Source organism: Microtus oregoni, unplaced genomic scaffold (assembly GCF_018167655.1).
Source record: "Microtus oregoni isolate MIOR12 unplaced genomic scaffold, Mior012 000023F_ref0000262, whole genome shotgun sequence".
In the NCBI taxonomy this organism is placed as follows: domain Eukaryota; kingdom Metazoa; phylum Chordata; class Mammalia; order Rodentia; family Cricetidae; genus Microtus; species Microtus oregoni.
The window spans coordinates 3,533,064-3,553,746 of record NW_024543082.1 but is presented as its reverse complement, the minus strand read 5'-3'; the positions used below and the strand labels follow the sequence as shown (position 1 = coordinate 3,553,746).

The 20,683-nt window shown below is 48.0% G+C and overlaps 1 protein-coding gene across 8 annotated transcripts in view; it reads left to right on the top strand.

The window, feature by feature from the left end:
• LOC121461682 (kalirin-like) overlaps positions 1-20,683 on the top strand; it is a 115,496-nt gene that overhangs the window by 55,300 nt on the left and 39,513 nt on the right. For 5 of the 8 annotated variants that reach the window (XM_041672821.1, XM_041672818.1, XM_041672820.1 and 2 more), the window contains 12 exons: positions 513-643; positions 4,999-5,065; positions 5,668-5,771; positions 5,946-6,015; positions 6,271-6,357; positions 6,847-6,939; positions 8,023-8,073; positions 8,850-8,927; positions 11,704-11,889; positions 12,428-12,599; positions 17,288-17,526; positions 19,186-19,442. In XM_041672821.1, the coding sequence (XP_041528755.1) occupies positions 513-643; positions 4,999-5,065; positions 5,668-5,771; positions 5,946-6,015; positions 6,271-6,357; positions 6,847-6,939; positions 8,023-8,073; positions 8,850-8,927; positions 11,704-11,889; positions 12,428-12,599; positions 17,288-17,526; positions 19,186-19,442 (1,535 nt within the window). Of the gene's footprint in view, positions 1-512; positions 644-4,998; positions 5,066-5,667; positions 5,772-5,945; positions 6,016-6,270; positions 6,358-6,846; positions 6,940-8,022; positions 8,074-8,849; positions 8,928-11,703; positions 11,890-12,427; positions 12,600-17,287; positions 17,527-19,185; positions 19,447-20,683 lie in introns of those variants that run through there. The other 3 variants (XM_041672824.1, XM_041672822.1, XM_041672823.1) reach the window with 1 other exon arrangement.

Here is a 20,683-nt window from a genome sequence, read left to right as displayed (position 1 = left end):
GGAGCTAGACCTCAGGTTCCTTATCTCAGCTGCTTCTAGAGCACTATATTAATCTATTTCCTGATTTTTTTTATTAGTTAAGTAGCACCTTGGTTAACAGAAATGAGGATTACTAAAAGAAAGCTCTTGTTAAATAACCTTAACAAAGATGTTTTTAGAAAAGGCCACCACCGCTGGCTCTTTCTTGACTGCATCTCGTTGTCTTCTACCAAAGTACTGCCACGTATGTAACAAAGTATGATTCCCACCACCTAGCCCTGTCACTTCCTTTTGCGTCTCAATTTGCATAAAATGGTCCTACTACTGGTTTCCCTTTCCCATGCCATATTTGGTTTAGAATCCCAGTGGTTAGCTTTCCTGCTGGAGCCCTCGCCCAGAGATAAGTCGCCATGACAATTTCATTATGTCTGGGCAGTTGGCGGCATACGGATACTCTGTGTACTGGACAGACACGGAGCTTGCAAATAACTCACCAGAGCTCGCTCTGAGGCTGTTTATCCTTCTCTCTTTAGACTCTGGAAGGAGGCTCTTATCGCGGGAGCTTGAAGGACCCCACAGGCTGCCTGAATGAGGGGATGACCCCTCCCACACCTCCTAGAAACCTGGAAGAAGAACAGAAAGCCAAGGCTCTGAGAGGCAGAATGTAAGTGACTCTCTACCCCACCCTGGTACATGTGTGTGCTGAGCAGCAGCCAAGGGGTCCTATGCTGTCTGCCTGCTACTCTCATCCTTTCTAGAAGATGACCAGGTCTGTACAGTGCATCACTGATATCAGCAAGCCACTTTGAAGAATAATAATTATTATTCATCTTAATGAAGCTTGGGCTGGAGGTATATTCTGTGATATAGCTGTTACTGACAAGTGTGGTTATAACCAAGATCTAATACAACTATAAAACATGTTGAAAGAAAATAGGGTTCAGAGAACTGGGGGAGTTACCATGGGTCTGCAGTACCAGAGAGTCCCTGACTGTGACAGAGGTCAGGATGGTCTGAAGAGATGTCCCCCGGGTTCAGTAGGTAAGAGACACATAGGAGAGGCTCTCTGCCTGGTGGGGCCCATTTCTGCTGCTTCTCCCTGGGCTTCACATCCATTTGTAGGTTTCGTTCTGCAAGAACCTCCTGTGCTTTCAATGACTAGTGGTAAGATACAATTCACATCTTGTAAAAACCCATGTGCTGTGTAAGGTTTGAGTCCTCTACCTTGATGCAGACTCAGTCTCCTGGGATTTGGGATTCTGAGGACAACTCTGAACATCCGCAAAGCAGAAACAGAGCCCTTCCAGAACTTAAGTTGTCTCCTTTGGAGTTGAGTCCTGTAGAAGCAAGCTGCCAGTAACTCAGGGTGTGAGGTTGTGAGGGACACTCAGAATGGGTTCTTCAGCAGCTGTGAAGGGTCTTCTCATTTACATCCGCCAGGCCACAGACACAAGAATGAGCAGAAATAACTGAAGCCAAGTCCTTTTGCTGCTGGCAGATATGCAGAGTAAACATTTAGGGCTTTGTTTCCTTGGAAGCAGAAGTGCTAACATCTTAGTGAGAGCCTGGTTTCAAAGTAGGGCTGTCACTGCATTGTGAAGAAGAGCAAGTGTTGTGTAAACTAATATCTGTGTTCACCCCCAGAGCCTTTTGAGGGTCAGGAGGGTCCCAAGAATTTAGTGGATGAGCCGTCATCTCCAAAGTGAGATTTTCTGGACCTTGTCCAACATGTGATCTCCCCCAGCTTCTCCTGTGGTCGGGACACCAGCGGGGGAGGGGACTGGAACTGGTTCCAGTCCTTTGTCAAGATGAAGCCCGGCTTATGTCAGGGAAGTGAAGCTCCTATCAGGAAAGTGACCTGTGAGGTAACAGGTGGTCCTTGGAAGAGCCAGTGCCTTCAGTTGTCTCTCCGACTGAATGGGCCTGAGTAGCACTTACATTATTATCCAAAGGAGATGTTGTTTGATTTTGTTGGAACAAGCTAGAAATGCTTGTTGCTTTTTAGCTGTACCCATCTGTATCCATCGCCTCTCTCTCATCCGATTCTCATCAAACCCTCCACTTCCCATATCCTGAATCCCCTTGAGAAACGACCTGTTGAATGTCTCTTACTGTTTACGTCCTCACGCCAACCTGCTGGACTTCACGGCAAGCATGAAAGAGCAGATGAAATGGTGTCCGGTTGTAAATACTCTAAGAGGCTAGAAGGGCGGTGTAGACTTGGAGGCTCAGTCAGATGACAGGAGGACACCAAAGAGCCAAGTGAGAGGTACACGGGGAGAAGATTTCAGGTGGCCTTTGTCCAGAAAGAGGAAGACACTCGGAATGGACTTGCTGCCCTTCAGTTTTGACCACCCATCCACTAACCAGATGCCCATCGGGCATGTCTTCTGTCTTGCCAGCGGAATAAATCAATGGATAAGACAAACAATAGCAACAACAGAATATCTTCGCTTGTGGCAGGTTTACATTCTAATGGGAGAAATCAGACAAACAAAATAAATTAAGTAGTAGGTTGGAACCTGGAGAAGAAAGAAAACAGAGCAGGCTAAAGAACATCAGGCACGGGTAAGACCGTGCTGCAGTTTGAAACCACTTCTTCCGGGTTCCCACAGAGAGCAGGAAGAGGCAAGGAACTCACCACGGAGGAACAGCGTCTTAGCGGTGGGGCCAGCCAGTGCCAAGGCTCAGAATTCTCTGTGGAAGGCCTCCCATCCCCTACCAGCATGTAAGGGGGCAGTCACAAGATGCTTAACCTTCACTGTCAGCTTGAGTGGATGAGAAGCCCCTGGGAAACACAATTCTGGCTCCATCTGTGAAGACACTTCCAGAAGAGTGACCCCAAGCATATGTGGTATCATCCCATGGTGTGGGTTCTGTACTGAGTGGAAAGGAAGCAAGAGGAAACTAGGCTGAACACCAATGTTGCTTTTTTCAGGCATTTAGTCAGACCAAAAAGATAAATAACTAATACAAAGTCCATATGTAGCTGGAAGAACTTTAGGTAGCCCAAAGAATACCATTCATTTACTGTAGGGATTGGACATGGAAAAGAATCGCGTTATTTCTAACTCGTTTGCCAGTTAGTCATGAGCTGCCTTGGGAAGCGTGTATACCAATCTAGTTTTGTTTTGTTTTCTGAAGGAGTCTTGTTATGGAGCCCAGGCTGGCCTAAACTCTTAATTCTCCTGCCTCTCAAGTACTGTGATTTTAGGTGAGCTCCCCACTACACCAGGTAGACTTCTTTGATGATATCTCATCTTCCTGGTACTTCCCTTTCCTAGATGCTCCAAAACCAAGACAACCTCCATTGCTCAGCAAACAACTGAAAATAAAAATATCAGTACCCAGCAACAAGGCACTGGCCCTCCTCTCAAAGGGCCGGCCAGCCCCAAATTCCCACTCTCATTTTCCTGTGGGTTTTTTCTTACCACTGTCTTCCAGGAAGTAACTTGGTCCGTGCTAAAGATACATCTGAAGGCTTCTATTTGCCCTCTCCAGCTCCTTCCTGTGGCCTGAAACACAGGATCGTGTGTTGGAGGGAGAGAAGCAGCTGGAAGTGCTGAGCACGCTGATAAAGCAAGCGTGTGTTCTTTGCTACCTCCTTGCGCTCTGAGGCCCTGACCGCAGCAGCTTCTCTGCGCTCTGGAGAAAAGCATTGAAGATGAATTGCTTCCTGGGTTAGAACACTTGCTGGGTTGTATCAGTCACCGCTCCTCTTTGACATCTCAGAGTGCCATCCCTTCCGTCAACTGGGCCAAAATAAACTATGCCGGTGTGCCTCCAGGCAAAACTCCTGCCGACTCCTGTAAACACAGGACCTGGGGCCCTGTGCATAACCACAGTGTCTTCTGTTCAGTGTTTGACTCTCAGAACTGAAGAAAGGAAGTGGCATTTGGGTGGAGACTCAGGGATGCCAGAGGCCTGGCTGGTCTGTTCCCTAGGCGGTAGATTACTGGGAAAGGATGGTCTTTGGATCCAAATGCTTAGGTTCAAATCCCATCTCTGCTCTTCACTTTGTAGGTTTGGACAAGCCCCCTAACCTTCCCATTTATCTCAGTATCTAGATGATAGGAATTTACAATCCCTGCCTTGTTATAAGCATGAGGAAACCCAGATGGGGTAACTGGTATGTAATAAATGCTCTAGGACATAAAAGTAATTCATAAAGAACCCAGAAAGGCAAATGCTCTTGTCATTATCCGTCCCACATCATGGGGTAGGGAATGCTGTGTTCAAAGTTCTGAACATGTAATATTTGCAGTCAGCTAGGTTCTTTGACCTTGACTGAGGATTTTCCAGGCCAGTTACCATGGATACATTCCTGAATAAGTGGAGATTATGTATTGTAGAAGCTTTACTCAATATCTCCCCAGCCTTTCAAGGCTAGTTAACACACAAACGTCTTTCTTCTCTTACTAAGATAAGAATAGAGCCTAAAGAAAGGACTAAAAGTCTCATGTTGATCCCTTGGTCTCAACGCTTTCATAACTCAGTTTGCAAAAAAAGAGTGGTTATCGTTCTTTCCACCCTGTGTTTCTGCAAGAGGGGATGGAGTGTAGCTTTGTTCATAGAGTGCTTGCCTTGTATGTACGAAGTCCCTGGTTCAATACCCAGCACTGCTTAAAACTGGCTGTGCAGCCTACATCTCTAATCCCGGCATTCAGGAGGCAGAGGCAGGAGGATCAGAACTTCATGATCGTCTTTGGCTGTCTAGGGAAATTGAGGGCAGCCTGGGAAATATGAGACCTCGTCTTGGGGGGGAGGGAGGGAAGTAATGGGCACACTCCCCCCTCACCTGACTGTTGTGCCCCCTGAGGACAGCCCTTCCAAGCCCTGCACCCTCATGTCATCAATGAAACTCCGTGTGTGCTGAAGACATCTTTCTCGTGTGCTATGTGAGGGTCTTGATTGTGGTATTGTGTTAAGTTTTCTGAAATCACATTCCTGTGATCTTAACAGTGGAAATTCCTTGCTTGATAGTGAATAGGAACCTTGCTGTCTTTACCTCTTGCTCAGGTTTGTCCTGAATGAGCTGGTGCAGACCGAGAAGGATTATGTCAAGGACCTGGGCATTGTGGTGGAGGTAAGCAGATGGCAGCAGGTGTGTGTGTGTGTGTGTGTGTGTGTGTGTGTGTGTGTGTGTGTACAATCTGTGCTTACCTGGTCAGGAGCAAATTGGATCCTACCTGGGCCCAGGTGTCTTAACCTATTGACTGTACATATAGGACTTTAGGGAGCTTTGCAGAAATGAAAATAAAAATAGTAGAATTCAGATAAAACATGGATGTGGATTTTTGTTTTCTTCTTGAAGTATTTTAATGTTTGGGGGAGAGGAGGCACATACCTTTAATCCCAGCATTCAGGAGGCAGAGGCAGGTGGATCTCTGAGTTCTAGGATAGCTTGATCCACAGAGAAAGTTTCAGGACAGCCAGAGCTGTCCAGAGAAACCCTGTCTAAAAAAGGAAGGAAGGAGGGAAGGAAGGAAAGAAGAAAGAAAGGGAAGAAGGAAATATTTTAATGTGTGTAGAGGGAGCTGGGGCCTGGTTGAGTGGGAGAAGCCACCCTAGTGCTGTCTTCAGATCCCCACATGGCGGGCGTGTGGGCTGACACGGATGCTGAGGGATGGGGCTTGGCCCAGGACGCTGTCTGTAAAGTCTTCTGCTGATGTCACCTCTGTTGTGCAGGGCTTCATGAAGAGAATAGAAGAGAAGGGGGTCCCTGAGGACATGCGAGGAAAGGACAAGATGGTGTTTGGAAACATCCACCAGATTTATGACTGGCATAAAGAGTAAGTTCCGTGCCACCGGGAATGGAGCATCTGCCCCCCCCCCCGCCCCCGCCCGCATCGGAAGAGCAGGGTGTTTGATGGGAGCCTCTTGTTTCATTCTGGAGTCACTTGTTTCATTCTGGAGAAGTGGTGTCTGCCCAAGAAGTACAACCTCCTTCTCCTCTTACCTTTTAGTTTTTTCCTGGCTGAACTGGAAAAATGTATCCAAGAGCAAGACAGACTGGCCCAGCTCTTCATTAAACACGTGAGTGTGAGCCTGGCTGTCTCCAGTCTCCCCAGGTGCCAACCCACTCATTCGAAAACTCCTGCTCTCTTCGGTTCTTCCTGGTTTTCTCCCTCTCAGCACTCTGGTTTTGTTTTTTTAACACACTTGGTCATTCCACTGCCCCGTTCTTTCTTGCATGTGACCATTCCTTGTTCTTAACTGCTCTTGACTCGAGGAGGGGGCGGAGGTGAGCAGAAAGCAGGCGCCTGATTGTCACATTTCCCGTCATCCCAGGAGCGGAAGCTGCACATCTATGTGTGGTACTGCCAGAACAAGCCTCGCTCCGAGTACATCGTGGCCGAATACGATGCCTACTTTGAGGTGAGCAACTTCTCATGGGTGAGCCACTCAGATCCGCCACGGCAGCCACATTGAGACACACCCCAGATCCTCCACCCACAGGCGCCCCTGCCACTGGCCTTCATGACAGGAAACCTACCCCCACAGAGCCATTAGCTTCTCAGCGCCATCTGCATAGGCACCTTGGCTTGAAGAAGCGCTGGGTGCCTCTGTGGACACACAGTCGCCAAGCCTTGGTGTACAGAAAGATTCCATCACAGACTATCTCTGAACACTCTTGTCCTTCTCACGTGACCCCTGAGCAGATTGCGGCCACCATCTTCCCCACCTGCCCCTGGGAGAGGACCATGGTGCAACAGTGCTCACTGTGAAAACTCAGGAGCCAAGCAAGGCCTTGGGGCTGTGTGACACCTAGCTCATGAATGGTGGGGTAGGCAGTTGTAGCTGGAAGATTCTCAGGTTTTTCTGGAGAGCTTGAGTCACTCACCCCTTTGAACCTTTGTATTTCAGGAGGTGAAACAAGAAATCAATCAAAGACTGACCCTTAGTGACTTCCTTATCAAGCCCATTCAGAGAATAACCAAGTACCAGTTGCTACTCAAGGTAAGAAGCTGAGCGCCTGTGCCCAGACTGGAGAAGTGTCTCCTCAGACTGGAGCAGTGTGCATAGCGATTGGGAGTACCGCTGCCCTTCAGCCTGGAAAACGGCCGGTTGCTACGTCAGCCTTGCGCCTGAATCTTGCATGGCCCTCGTTTCTGCCCTTAAGGTTGCTTGCTACTTGTTTTTCTTTCTCTAATTTATTGTCTTCCCCACACCTCTCTCCCTTTCTCTTTCTTCTTTCACTTGGGGAACTGAGCCTAGGGCCCCAGCTCTATACATACAGTATCTCCACCTGAGCCCCCTCTCTCCCTTTATTATAGCCATTCACTCAGTGCTTTGAAAACTAAAGTATAAGCCAGGCATGGTGCCGCTCATCTGTCCTCCTAGCATTCAGGACATGAAAGCAAGAAGGTCATGAGCATGTAGCCAGCCTGGGCCGTGGAGGGAGACCCTATCGCAAACAAGCAGCAACAAAACCCTCAAAAATAACAAGAGTATAAGAATGACATAGAGCTGGGCGTTGGAGGCGCACGCCTTTGATCCCAGCACTCAGGAGGCAGAGGCAGGTGGATCTCTATGAGTCTGAGACCAGCCTGGTCTACAGAGGGAGTTCCAGGACAGGCTCCAAAGCGACACAGAGAAACCCTGTCTCAAAAAAATTAAAAAAGAAAGAAAGAAAGAAAGAAATAAAAAGAAAAGAATGAAGAATGAAATAGAAGGGAAGGATTGGCCCTGGAGACCTTCCGTAGTCCCTAAGATCTGATCTTATACTAAACGACTTAGCTTGATGTGTTTTCTTCTGGAAACAGGAGGTCAAGCAGAAGGGAAAAGACTCGACTTTCTCCTGTCTGTCTTGTCTCCGTGCCCTTCTCCTCCCCTTTGTCCCTTCTCCCAGCCTTAGCTGTCGTATTCTGAAGCCTTTCTCGGTGTCAAACATGACTCACGCCATTTCATTTCTCAGCCACTACAAAGCATTGCCACCTCCACCGGGGAGGGAAGTCTGTTGCATTTTTATGATGAGTTTTCTTTTATGGCTCTCTGGCTATGTTACTCTCTGATTCACCCTCCCACGCCCTTCCTTGCCAGGACTTCCTGCGATACAGCGAGAAGGCTGGTTTGGAGTGTTCAGATATCGAGGTAGGTTTCTGCTTATAATGCTCGCTGTTCTTAGGGACTGTCCAGTGTCTCGTCCCCAAAGGGAAAAGATGATCAGAAGGTGCAAGGTTCAAGCCACTCCCCTCTTACTCAGCAACATGAGGCATGGCAAGTGCTACTGAACACTGAGTGTTTCTGAGAATTTCAGAATCCTGTCCAGGGCCAGCCCAGAGCCGAGCCCACTAATGTTTGGGGCTCTTGCTGGATATAGGGAGAAAGGGTGACATTTGACATTGGGTAAAATTGCAGAGATTCATTATGCAACTTTGTCCCTGACTCCAAGTGCCTTTTGACCCTAACACAAATTATTCCATTTCCATCCCCCCAGCACACACTAAGGATTACCTCCTAAGTGGTTCCTTTGTGCCGCCATAGGGATTATTTAAAGCCAAAGAGGTTGCAGCCATTCCTGGCAGGTTATTTTAGGTCAGAACCGCCTGTGTTTTAACAACCAGGCTAAGCTGTTGCTTGGACATTCTGAAAGCAACACAGAAAAGTTTAAAAAAAGCGAGAGGTAGGAAAAGGACGGGCCAGGTGACATGTCCCCCTTGTGTTGTCACTACTGATGTGGAGCCCTTGTGCCAGTACCAGCCTGTCCTATCTAAACCCCACACAGTCCTGAGAGTGAGCAGCAAGGGACCGCACCCTCTCTGAAAACAAAGGGCCTAGGGGAGATAAGTTCCTCCTCCCAGCCCTGAATTTGCGAGTTTCCTACCAAATCCTGTTCCCCATCCTGAGTGATGTGTTCTTTCCCACAGAAAGCGGTGGAGTTAATGTGCCTTGTTCCCAAACGGTGCAATGACATGATGAACCTGGGACGCCTGCAGGGCTTTGAGGTGAGCCCTTCAAAGTGCTACTAAGCCCCCCGTAGACAAGAGCCAGGCCACGGAAGTGAGCCAGGCCACAGAGGTCCTTCCCTTTGAAGCCGTCATGCACCCCGCCACAGCCCCTCCAGTTCACAGATCTGGAAGATGGAGCTATTGCAGAAGTTCAGTGATAAGGCAGGAATACGCTTTTGACCAAACTGGGGGGTCAGAATTCTAAGGGGACTGGGAAGGGACAGAGTTCCTTGGGACTGCTTGAGCCACAGTCTCCTCCCTCCTTCCTCCTGATTAAGAAAGGCAAGGATCTGCGGGATGTGTCATAAGCTAGGAACCCAAGTGGGGAAATGAACTCTTCTTCAGGGGCGGGCCTTTTCTAGAAGTCTGTATCGTGGCTGGATTTTTAGATCAGCGAATGTTTAAGATATCACACCTTTCTGTTCCATGACAAGGGAACAAGTCTTAAGGGAAGCAGATGTCCAAACGACACACCGGTCTGGAAGAGCTACCATAGCAGAACACACTATCCATCAGGTGGCTTAAATGACCGAGGTCTCCTCGCCAGTCTGAGGCCCGGGCACCGTGAGGAAGGGTTTCCTCCCAGTCTCACTCTTTAGTTTGTTGGTAGCATCTTCTGGATCCAGTGGCATTTTCCTGAATCTCGTCGCCTTCCCTCTGGATGTGATATTATGTGTTCGTCCAAATCTCCCCTTTCAAAATCCTATTTCCTAGCAATCCCAGAGTCTAAGGTTGAATTATTCTTTTTTAGATCAAAGGGATTCCTGGAAGTTGAGATAATTAGGAAAGAGGTTCTACCCAGACCAGCCCTGCTAAATTAGCACAGGTTAGCCCAGATAAAGTGCAGCAGGAAGGCCAGCTGTGGTGTCCCTGAAAGTGGGAGAAGCTACAGCCTGGTTTTGGGGTTGTCCTCTAGTCTCCCTTGGACTGTCTCCCTTCTAGTCCATCCTTCATGCCCCGGCCTGATAGGAACCAGGCAGCAGGTTTGCATGGGCTCCCAGCTCTCTAAGGTAGACCTCAGTCAGATGCTAACATCAGTGAGCTACTGAGCTCACATGTGCTCTTGACTTTATTGGTGGTTTCTTGTTATCAGCCTGGAGAGATTTTCTCCTTTTCTTTCACCAAGTCTGGGGCTATTGTAAGCAAATCAAGTTCTTTGCTACCTTTTACTCTTCAACCTAGATAGATGCCCTAGTGTTTTCTGACTAGCTTTCTCTGAGTCCCTTTGGAAAGTGCCCATGGAGTGGAAGGAGGCCATCTGTTTGTGCTGTCTGACCCACGTGTGTGTGTGTGTGTGTGTGTGTGTGTGTGTGTGTACTGTAAAGCTACACACGAGAATGTGAAGTTTTCTCTTTTAAATCAAGCACCATTGTCCTGTATTTTCATCTTTAAGTCTCAGGGAATCTGCTCTGCCTTCCCACAGCTGCTTGGGAAGGACAGTGAGCATGCTCCTCCTCCCTCTTTGGGCCCCTCATTCTCATTGTCTCCCTCTCAGACCTTGTAGTTTTTCCCTTTAGTGCTGACTACCTGAGCCCCAGATTGCGTTCTTGGGTAATGTTAATGGAGAGTGTTGAGCTTTCCTGGCTAGCTGGGCACTGGCTGAATATTAACTTTGGACCGGGTGGAGATAAGCCTGTTCTCCTGCTGACCTTGGCAGTCAGTGTTTCTCAGCAACACAAAGGGAAAAATGACCCCTGTGCCAGGGAATGCTTGGAATATATGGCACCACGTGCAGGGCATGACTGACATTTGCACTAAAGGGCAAAAGTTGTCCCTAAGACAGAGTACATTTCATAGACCCTCTGACCCCTGTCCCAGATGTCAGAGTCTTCTTATTGCAGAGCAATTAAAGAAATACATGATAAAATGGTGGCGCTTTCCGATAGGTTCTGTGAGACCTGCTGGATGGACACATTCCCTTGGAAAATGTCTCTGGGACGCTGATTACAAGCCAGGAAAGCAGACAGGCTTTCCCACCCCAGCTGGGTGGTGTGTGGTTTGATAGCTGGAGTCCTTTTAAGAAGGATCACAAGATCCGGAGAAATATCTCTGGCCTTGTAAAAACTGGAGCTGATCTATTTAGCAAAAACTTCCGAATACCCTTACCTTAAAGAATAGAAGGAGGTGAAAGGGACCCAAGTCATCAGGTTCTTTGAGATCCTGTTTCTAGTACTCTCTTTGGTTACAAATTGGTCCTAGGTTCATAACAATGAGCATACCCCCAAGCCCATGCCACAAAGAAACCAGGCAGAAAGATTCTCAAAGCAGGGAGGGAAGATAGGCTAAGGCCAGCTCCAAACATCACCAATCTTCTCTAATTTAAAAACAAAAGAACAAAAAAGCACCAGGCCAGGTGGTACCTATCTTTAATCCTATCACTCAGGAAACAGGTAGGTAGGTCTCTGAGAGCTCAAGGCTAGCCTAGTCTACCTAGCAAGTTTCAGGCTAGCCAAAGCTACGCAGTGAGATCCTGTCTCAAAAAGGGAGGACAGATAAGGCCATGATCATTCGTTCCTTTGGCATTTGGGGCATTATTTCTTGTTCACTCCATCACCCGAGCCCTTTCCTTTTTGGAACCTTACATGAACAGGGAAATTTCCATAGCGTATCCCAGATGAGTAATTGGATCCCAATCCAGTGTCTGGCTAGGATCCCAAGGCTTTCATGTCAAGTCTATCTCCACATTCCCCAGAGATAGGAAACATGTAGCCCGCGAGAGCTGAACCCATCTCCCTGATTTTCACGGCCTTCCCTGCACCCCTGTCTCTATCAGGGCACCCTAACGGCCCAGGGCAAGCTTCTGCAACAAGACACATTCTATGTGATTGAGCTGGATGCTGGCATGCAGTCCCGGACCAAGGAGAGGCGTGTGTTTCTCTTTGAGCAGATCGTCATCTTCAGTGAACTGCTCCGAAAGGGGTCCCTCACCCCAGGCTACATGTTCAAAAGGAGCATCAAGGTAAAGAGGGACAATGGGGTGCAGAAGGGCAAAGAGCAAAAGAGCATCAGGGGGCTGAAGCTACCTGGTGATCACCATGAGAAGCAATGACAGGCCCAGGTCTAGTCTTCGGCATGATCTTGAAGTATGCCTGGTCATGCCATTCACCCAAAGACAGAAAAAACCTAGACACTTTACTCTTAGATCTACAGTAAGATTTGGAGACCTTTCCTGAGAGTTAAACCTTAAGTCCTCTTGGCTGGAGAAACGTCTTGGCGCTTAAGAGCACTAACTGCTCTTCCAGAGGGGGTGGGTTCAGTGCCCTGCAGCCACGTGGTGGCTCCAGATCCACGGGTTCTGATACCCTCCTCTGATCTTCATAGTCACCCAGCACGAACATGGTGCAGAGATATACATGCAGGCAGAGTGCCTATGTAAATATAAAATGCATGTGAAAACAAAGTGGGAGTTTAGAAAGAGCCGCTTTGAAGGACAGTAGTGGGTCTCTGATTTAGTTTAGCTCCTTGAGTATAAAAAGGATAAACTGGTTTCATTTCAGATGAATTACTTGGTCCTGGAGGAGAATGTCGACAATGACCCCTGCAAGTTTGCACTCATGAACAGGGAGACTTCAGAGAGGGTCATTCTGCAGGCTGCCAACTCGGACATCCAGCAGGCCTGGGTGCAGGACATCAATCAAGTCCTAGAAACACAAAGGGACTTCCTAAATGGTACGTGATAGGCCTGCTTCTAGCAAGGCCATTTCAGGGGGTCCAACCCCTGAGCATCTTTGGGTCTAAGTTCATGGAGACTTAGGAGACTTAGGAGATGGTCTCCAATCTCATAGCTCCAGAGACAACTTCAGAAGCCCCTTAACTTGACGCGTAAATGGAACAAACAGGTAGGAGAAAGGGGTATTTAATCGAAGGGGTATTTGTCAATAGGAAATTGTGTATGTATGCCTTTGTGGTCCCCATGGACAACTGGTAATAATTCGGGGGAAATTATAAAACAAGCAGGCACATCCTGTATCCTAGGGACCTAAGTTCTGTAATTCTTGTTCTCTCTCCTTGTAGTGGGTGGCTGCTCCTTTCATAGGCTCTCCAGGATTATCTACTGATAACTAGGAGTTTGGTAAAACAGTTCAAATCCTTCCTCTTTTCCCAGCAGGTGAGAGCCTGGCTAAGCTACCCATCTAGCTGGCCTTGCCCCTTTCAAAGAAGACGATTGCTAAGCCTAACTCAGTAGTACCCAGCTTCCCACTAGTAATAAACTGGTGGTTACTCAGATAATGTGGACCCTACAGGCATCCGTAAGAGGTGACAGTTCACACCCTTAATCTCTGCACTCGAGAAGCAGTGGCAGGTGGATCTCTGTGAGTTCGAGACCAGCCTGGTCTATAGAAAGAGTTTCAGGACAACCAGGGCTACACAGAAAAACCCTGTCTTAAAACACACACACAGAAACACACGTGCGCACACACAGAAACACACGTGCACACACACACACAAACACACGTGCACACACACAAACACGTGCACACACACACAAACACACGTGCACACACACAGAAACACACGTGCACACACACAAACACACGTGCACACACAGAAACACACGTGCACACACAGAAACGCACGTGCACACACACACAAACACGTGCACAGCACAGAAACACACGTGCACACACACACAAACACACGTGCACACGCGGTGCAGCAGAATTGCTGTCTTGTTTGTGTCTCACTTTTGCCCCTGCTGCAGCTGTGCACCTGCAGCTTTGTATGAGTGGAGATGGACGACCGGGAGGCAGTGCTGCTCTGCTGAGCTGGGCCTGACGCTGACGGCAAAATGGAACCAATAATGCAGTCTCATGAGCATGCACCTGTATATATACAAACATGCATGCATGCATACATAGACACACGGGACATCGCTTTCAGGTGTATCGCCTCTTCTTAGCTGAGCTCTGTACACACAGCCACGTGTCCCCGTACATACGTGTCTGTGCATGCACACAAGTGTCCCAGGTGCCCCATCTCTTCTTGCTAGTGAGTACCAAGGATTGTGGTATATAACCTTTTTGTTCCCATACATACTGAAACATGTATGTGGACATAACACTGGACCACCTTGGTGTGTACTACTTACCTCTGTTGGGATGTACACATGGCCATGCGCACTTGCACAAACACACATATCCTCACGGGCCCTCCCTTGGTCTGTCTCCTTGCTGGTGCAGTTTCTAGACTCTTCTAGGTGATGTGAACATAGCATGTACTGTCTATGTGTATAGTGTGGAAATGGCTGCTGGGGGAAAAGGTAAGAGGCGCCATCCTAGCTGAGGACCTTGGGTGAGACGCGTTGCTTCTCGGTGCCTCACTCAGCTTGTTTTATGAAAAAGAGACTTTGGAGTTAGATTTGTTCTGGCCAAGCTGGGGTGTACAGGTGGATGCCTACCTCAGGACGGATTGGCTACCTACACCACACCTACCCCAGGGCAGCATGGCTACCTATACTACACCTACCTCAAGACAGGCCTACCCACACTACACCTACTGCATGGTCTATTAGCTAATGCATATTTCTAGCTAGCTCTTATATCTCTATTCATCTGTGCATCATCATGTGGTTGTAGCCTACTGGCAAGGTTCCATTTAGCATCTGTCTCCTGTGGCGGCTACATGGTGTCTCCCTGATTCTGCCTTCTTTCCTTCTCTGTCTGCTTGGAATTCCCACCTTACTCTATTTTGCCCTGTCGTAGGCTAAAGCAACTTTATTCATTAACCATAGAAGCAACACATATACAGAAGGACTTCCCACACTATACCTGCTTAGCATGCACTTGTGGGATCTTGAGTTCCAGCCTGAGTATTAAACAAGAGAAAGCTATCAACAAGATCCTTTGACTTCTGTTTTTCAAGACGTGGTTTCTCTGTGTAGCTCTGGCTGTCCTGGAACTCACTATGTAGACCACGCTAGCCTCAAAGATCCGCCTGCCTCTGCTCCCCAGTGCTGGAATTAAAGGTGTGCACCATCATTGCCCGGCTCAAGATCCCATGACTTTTAAAGACAGACATGGACATTCAGTGCTGTCTCTAGCTCACAGACAGTGTTTAGGGGCCATGTTCCCAATGGAAAAGGTGTGGAGCACTAAGAGCTCCCAAGCTGCTTTTTTTTTAATATTTATTTATTATGTATACAATATTCTGTCTGTGTGTTTGCCTGCAGGCCAGAAGAGGGCACCAGACCTCATTACAAATGGTTGTGAGCCACCATGTGGTTGCCGGGAATTGAACTCAGGACCTTTGGAAGAGCAGGCAATGCTCTTAACCACTGAGCCATCTCTCCAGCCCCCAAGCTTCTTTTTTATTCTCAAACATTGACAATTAAACAACCTGGACTAAAACTGAAATCTATATAGCTTATAATTTCCGAATATGCAACTTTGGATGAACACAGCTTGTTGTTAGGGTGATTTAATGTAAAAGATGTGCATATATAAAGTCATCTAAATTGCATTCTATGATGGATTTCTAGTATGGAAGTGGGGATGAGGGTTTTAAGCTAATCACTTCAGACCTAAAGTAAAATAAAAACTAATAAGCTAAAACCAGAGGTAAATTAACAATAGTGATTCCCATGTATTCACACCTTCTCCGCATCAGGAGTTAAACTAAGTGTTCTGTCTGTTTCTTCACCCTTCATCCCCACACCAGCACGACATGGCTGGATTATCACCCTGCCTTTTTTCATATGAGGAAAGACAGACTTGGAGCCATTAAGAAAGTTGTCTAAGCAAAAGCAGTGTGTGTTAGCAGGCAACTTCAGAGCAGGTTCTTCCATATGGTTCCCCGCGTCAGAGCAGAGATTCCTCCCTAGCAGAGAAGGGAGGGGGAACATGGGAAAGGGATAGCCAGGCAGTAAGAACCTAAATCCAAAAGACAAAAGCCCACTGTTAGTAATGCCCACGTTTTGAGCTTCACATGGTGGTACATGTCTGTAATTGCGCCAATCAGAAGGCTGAGGCAGAATCAGTTCTCAGGTGAGAGAGATACTTTCTGATCTCAAGACGTAGTTATTCCAATTAAGGCTAGTGAAAGAATGCAGGCCTAGCCTTCAAAGATTATTGAATAAAACAGCATTTCCCAGTTGCTTGAGTTACTGCTCATAACCAGGTGGCTCCCCAATTCCGTGCCATGGGTAGACTTCTCAACTCTGTAGAGCGCTTACTTAGCAAGAAAGTACTGAAATGTTCCATGATGTACATAAACGTGGAACCACGTTGCTCTCGGCCCAGTCAATGATTCAGATTTTACGTGGTCCCAGTAGACCTTTCTCCTAAATATAGTGAATGATGGGGACATCGCTGAACAAGGTAATCGTTACTTAAATAGTTAATGCCCACAAAATTCTCCCAGGAGCCTTAGGGGCTGTGCTCTGGTAGGCCCACTGTAGATTTCTCTACATTCAAGAAAGGTGATGTAAAAACAGAACAGAACCAGGCTTTTGCTTACAGACACGTGTGCAGGCGTCTCAGCCAATCTTCCCTCCCGAGACCTGATGAGAAAGGGGTATGTGACCCTGTCCAGTCTACTGAAATGCAGGTTGCACCCATCGCTGTGTACAGGGCCGCAGCTGGTAATCCACTTAAACAGTCGTTGCAGTAAACACCAATAAAAATGCCCTAATTGTGCCTGCCCTGAAAGCCCTTCATACAGCGGTTGCCCACGGTGGCCTTTCCTGACTGTTCCTCTTTATTGCTTAGACCTGGAGCCTTGAATCTTACACTCAGTAAAGCGAAGCAGAACTGACCCTTCCCTCCAAGCCAGTGGTTCTCCATCCTCTGAGTTGCCCCCAGTGCCGTTTGCTTGGTCTCTTGCCTGCTGTTTCCATTCTCCCGTGCGTTTCCCAGCTAGGCTCTCTCCTCCTTCCACGTTTGCTTAGCTCCTCTTTGCCTTCGGCCTCCAAGTGGCTCCTGAATGAGGTGGGAAGCCTTCGGCCTACTCCATTTAAATCTGTTTGCTAACTGCTACCAGGTGCGTGTTCCTCAGGTGCACCTCAGCGATGGGACCTGAATGTAAAGCTTTTAAGTTTACTTAATACAGCCACTGTTCATCCTCTTCAGAGGGGCATCTTGCTTCGTTGAGCCCTCCTAGATACCGTGCACCCCATTTCCCTTACCTGCCTTGTCCCCTCCATTTTCACAGAGACCCTACACTCACGTATTCTGAGCACTGCCTCTTGCCAACATTTACACATACTTCTTCCTTCCGGCAGATTTAAATGTCAGAGCAGCAGCCAGTCCCCTTCTGAAGCGCTTTAAATGTGTGCACGCGCACACACACTAGCATAAGGCCTCTGCCTCCCTGTGGGCTTCCTGAAAGTAGAGTAACTCATTCTTCTCCCCCCCCCCCAGCACTACAGTCACCCATTGAGTATCAGCGGAAGGAAAGGGGCACAGCTCTGGTCCGCTCCCAGCCTCCGAGGGTCCCACAAGCCAGCCCCAGACCCTACTCGTCTGTCCCTGTGGGCTCCGAGAAGCCCCCCAAGGGCTCCAGCTACAACCCGCCTCTGCCACCCCTGAAGCTATCTACCTCCAATGGCAGTCCGGGCTTCGACTACCACCAGCCTGGGGACAAGTTTGAAGCTAGCAAGGTAAGCGACAGCTTGTTACTCATCCCCTCACCACCTCGAAGACCTCGGGGTCCCTCAAGGACACGGCCTGTTTTCCTGTCGATTATCTTAGCAGGAGCAATCCATTAAATCTAATTGAACCTCGTTTATTTCTCTTTCTTCCCACGTAATTAACTGAAACCAGTTTCCCCTGGCTGAGGCACGGTGCGTTAAAGGGCAGATAGCATCTAAATGTGGAGGATTCTTGTGACACAGCTCCTGCTTCCATATTAGAAAGAGACAGCCCCGTCTAACAGCCACGCGCACCCGCACCTACAGAAGGAAGCTCACCCTCCATTGGCTGATGTGGCAAGAGGAAGCTGGTCATTGATAAGCACCCAGGGAAGCTAGGCTCCATAGTCCATACTTCAAACGCCACTGAGTGGCCTTCTACCAGAGGCCTAGTCTGCGCAGCTGGCTTCATCCTGAACTGCAGTGGAATAGGAAAGAAATGGGGAAATGCTGGGCTAGAAGTCGGTTGACTTGGTGTCTGCTCCAAGCTCCGAGACTTCACTTACTTTTCAACCTTAGAGAATTTGCCCATCAGACCTGAGTATTCTCCAGAACATCTTAGGCCTTAGGAATCGGAACCCCTACATTTCTTACCCACATGGTCCGATTTCATAGACGCCGTTCTTTTCCCAAATCACTAGTTGATGCCGATTTTATTCAAATGCTTTGTTGATGTGTAAGTTCAGTCCTGTAACGCAGCCACGCCCCCACCTATTTCATCATATCACCTGAAATAATTTTCTGCCCTAGAAAAACCCTGCCCGTGTGAATCAGTTGAAGTCACTTTGGCATTTTGTCAGCCCTATGGAAGATTTTCTGGCTCTCACCATGCCCTAGGAGGCAGCCTGGCCTCCTGGGGAGTTACAGGTCTGTCTAGACACAGCCGCCCGGGCATAGATTCGCATGAAGAGATCACATGGGCAGCTCCTCCTGTGTTAATTCGTACAGTGGCGGGGAGATGTCAGGATTCCCGTTTCACAGGGTAGCCCAGGGCCTTACCTTTGCATTGGACGTAGCTCCATTCTTACTCCTGTGTCAGAGAGGGCCAGGATGAGGAGCACAGGCAAGCCATGCTTCTTCAAAGGATAAAGAGAGCTGGGCACGGTGATGCATGCCTGTGATTCCAGCACTTGGGGAGGCTGAGGTGCAAGGATTACGAGTCCAAGGTCCTGGATTATGTATCAAGTGAGGTCTCAAAAAAGAGGGGGAAAATGTAGCATTCCAGGGTCTATGTTCTTTCTATAGAGGGGGATTGTGACCCCTGACCTGACCTTTGCCCTGACCTCACTCTGCCCAAGTGCCTACTCGTCCCTGTGCTGATAACAGGTTCTTCCTGTCATCAGCAAGAGGATGCCATCAGGAAGGCTGCATGCTAGGAAGGAGCTTCCAGGTTGAATGTGCGTCTAGCTTTCTCCAGGCATAATCCAAAGCCGTTCGCTTGGGTTATAATACTGTATTGCTATCGAAAGGGCTTTCAGAGCATGCTGACGAAAACGGCCTCACTCAGGAGCGTTCTGCTTGCTCTGTATCCTGCCAGCGGGCCATCTGGCCTCTAGCCGTGCCGAAGGGTGCAGAGCAAGCCCGTGTGAACCATCCTTGTGTTTGTTTCCTTCTGCCCCTGTCTCCTAGCAAAACGACCTGGGAGGCTGCAACGGGACCTCATCCATGGCGGTAATCAAAGATTACTATGCCCTGAAAGAGAACGAAATCTGTGTGAGCCAAGGTGAGGTGGTCCAGGTCCTCGCCGTCAACCAGCAGAACATGTGCCTGGTCTACCAGCCTGCCAGCGACCATTCCCCAGCAGCAGAAGGCTGGGTCCCAGGCAGCATCCTGGCACCCCTCACCAAAGCCACAGCAGTGGCAGAAAATAGTGACGGGAACATCAAGTAAGTGCCTCCGTGGCTTCCTGGGAGAGAAGCATGTGCATTAAAAAAAAAAAAAATCAAAACTGAAAGAACCCAAAATGCCAACACAGTAGGGAACCACTGCTGCTTGTCGTGATGACGTCAGTGGGGTCAGGGTGAAAGGAATGGAACAGACCTGCTGCTAGCTCGGGGTGTCTGGATTGCTCTGGGGTCACGGTGGTGGTGGTGATGGTGGTGATGGTGAATTTTCTTTCCCTTTTGTTTATAATTTTCTGTTCATTTTTCCCCTTCTTTTCCCCCTCACTCGTTAAGAAAAGAACCCTACTGAAACCCTAGGTGACAAAAGACATGCCTTCCGTTGCTACATTTGACCCACCACGGGACTCACTGGACTGGACTTCTATTTATATTGTATGAAGTTACTGATATATATATATATATTTTTTGATTGATACCCAAAAACGACCTTAGCACAAATGCCAGGCCTGGACAGGCCAGAGCCTGCTGCTTCTCCCAAAAGAAAGGGGATTTTTTTTTTTTTGGTTGTCCATGGCAATTCCTCTGTACAGATTGTAACTTTTTTATTTTTATTTCTCTCCTCCCCTGTCACTTTAATATATGTTCATGGTAATTTGTAAGATATTTCTTTTCCTTATTTTGATTGCAAAAACCCTTCTGGACACATTCCTGTATAAAGCATTTTGCACTATTTAAAGAAACCCATATGGATAAAGTCAGGTTGTGCAATATGATGAGGAGCCACAATGTTCATCATTGTACCTGTAATGTAAACTAATAATTTTAAATGTACTATTTTAAATATGTAAAATAAATTTTCACCATGAGCATGTTTTAATGAGGTTAAAGACTAGTTGACCCTTTTTCCCCTCATCTCATTATTCTCAGACTTTTGAGTGTGAAAATGATTTTTTTTTCTTTTCTTTTCTTTGTTTTATGGGTTGGTTGACTGTATTGGCAGTTTTTCCCTATATAAAAAGTGCCTTTGTTGCTAAACCTTGGACCCTGCCCTTTCCTCTAAACACCCCCCTCTGGATTTTCTCTGACTTCAGAGAAGGGGAACGATACAAAGTCGGTGAGATCGGAGGGCTCCCAGCAACAGGATGACCTTGAGGTGCTGATGTCCTTGGGTGACTAGTGTAGGCGGTGTTAGCTTTTCCCACAGCTTCCCTGCTTCACACTCAACCGTGGGAAGGTCCAAGGAACTTCCATGAGGTGACAGAGCCCCGGCACGAGCAGAACCA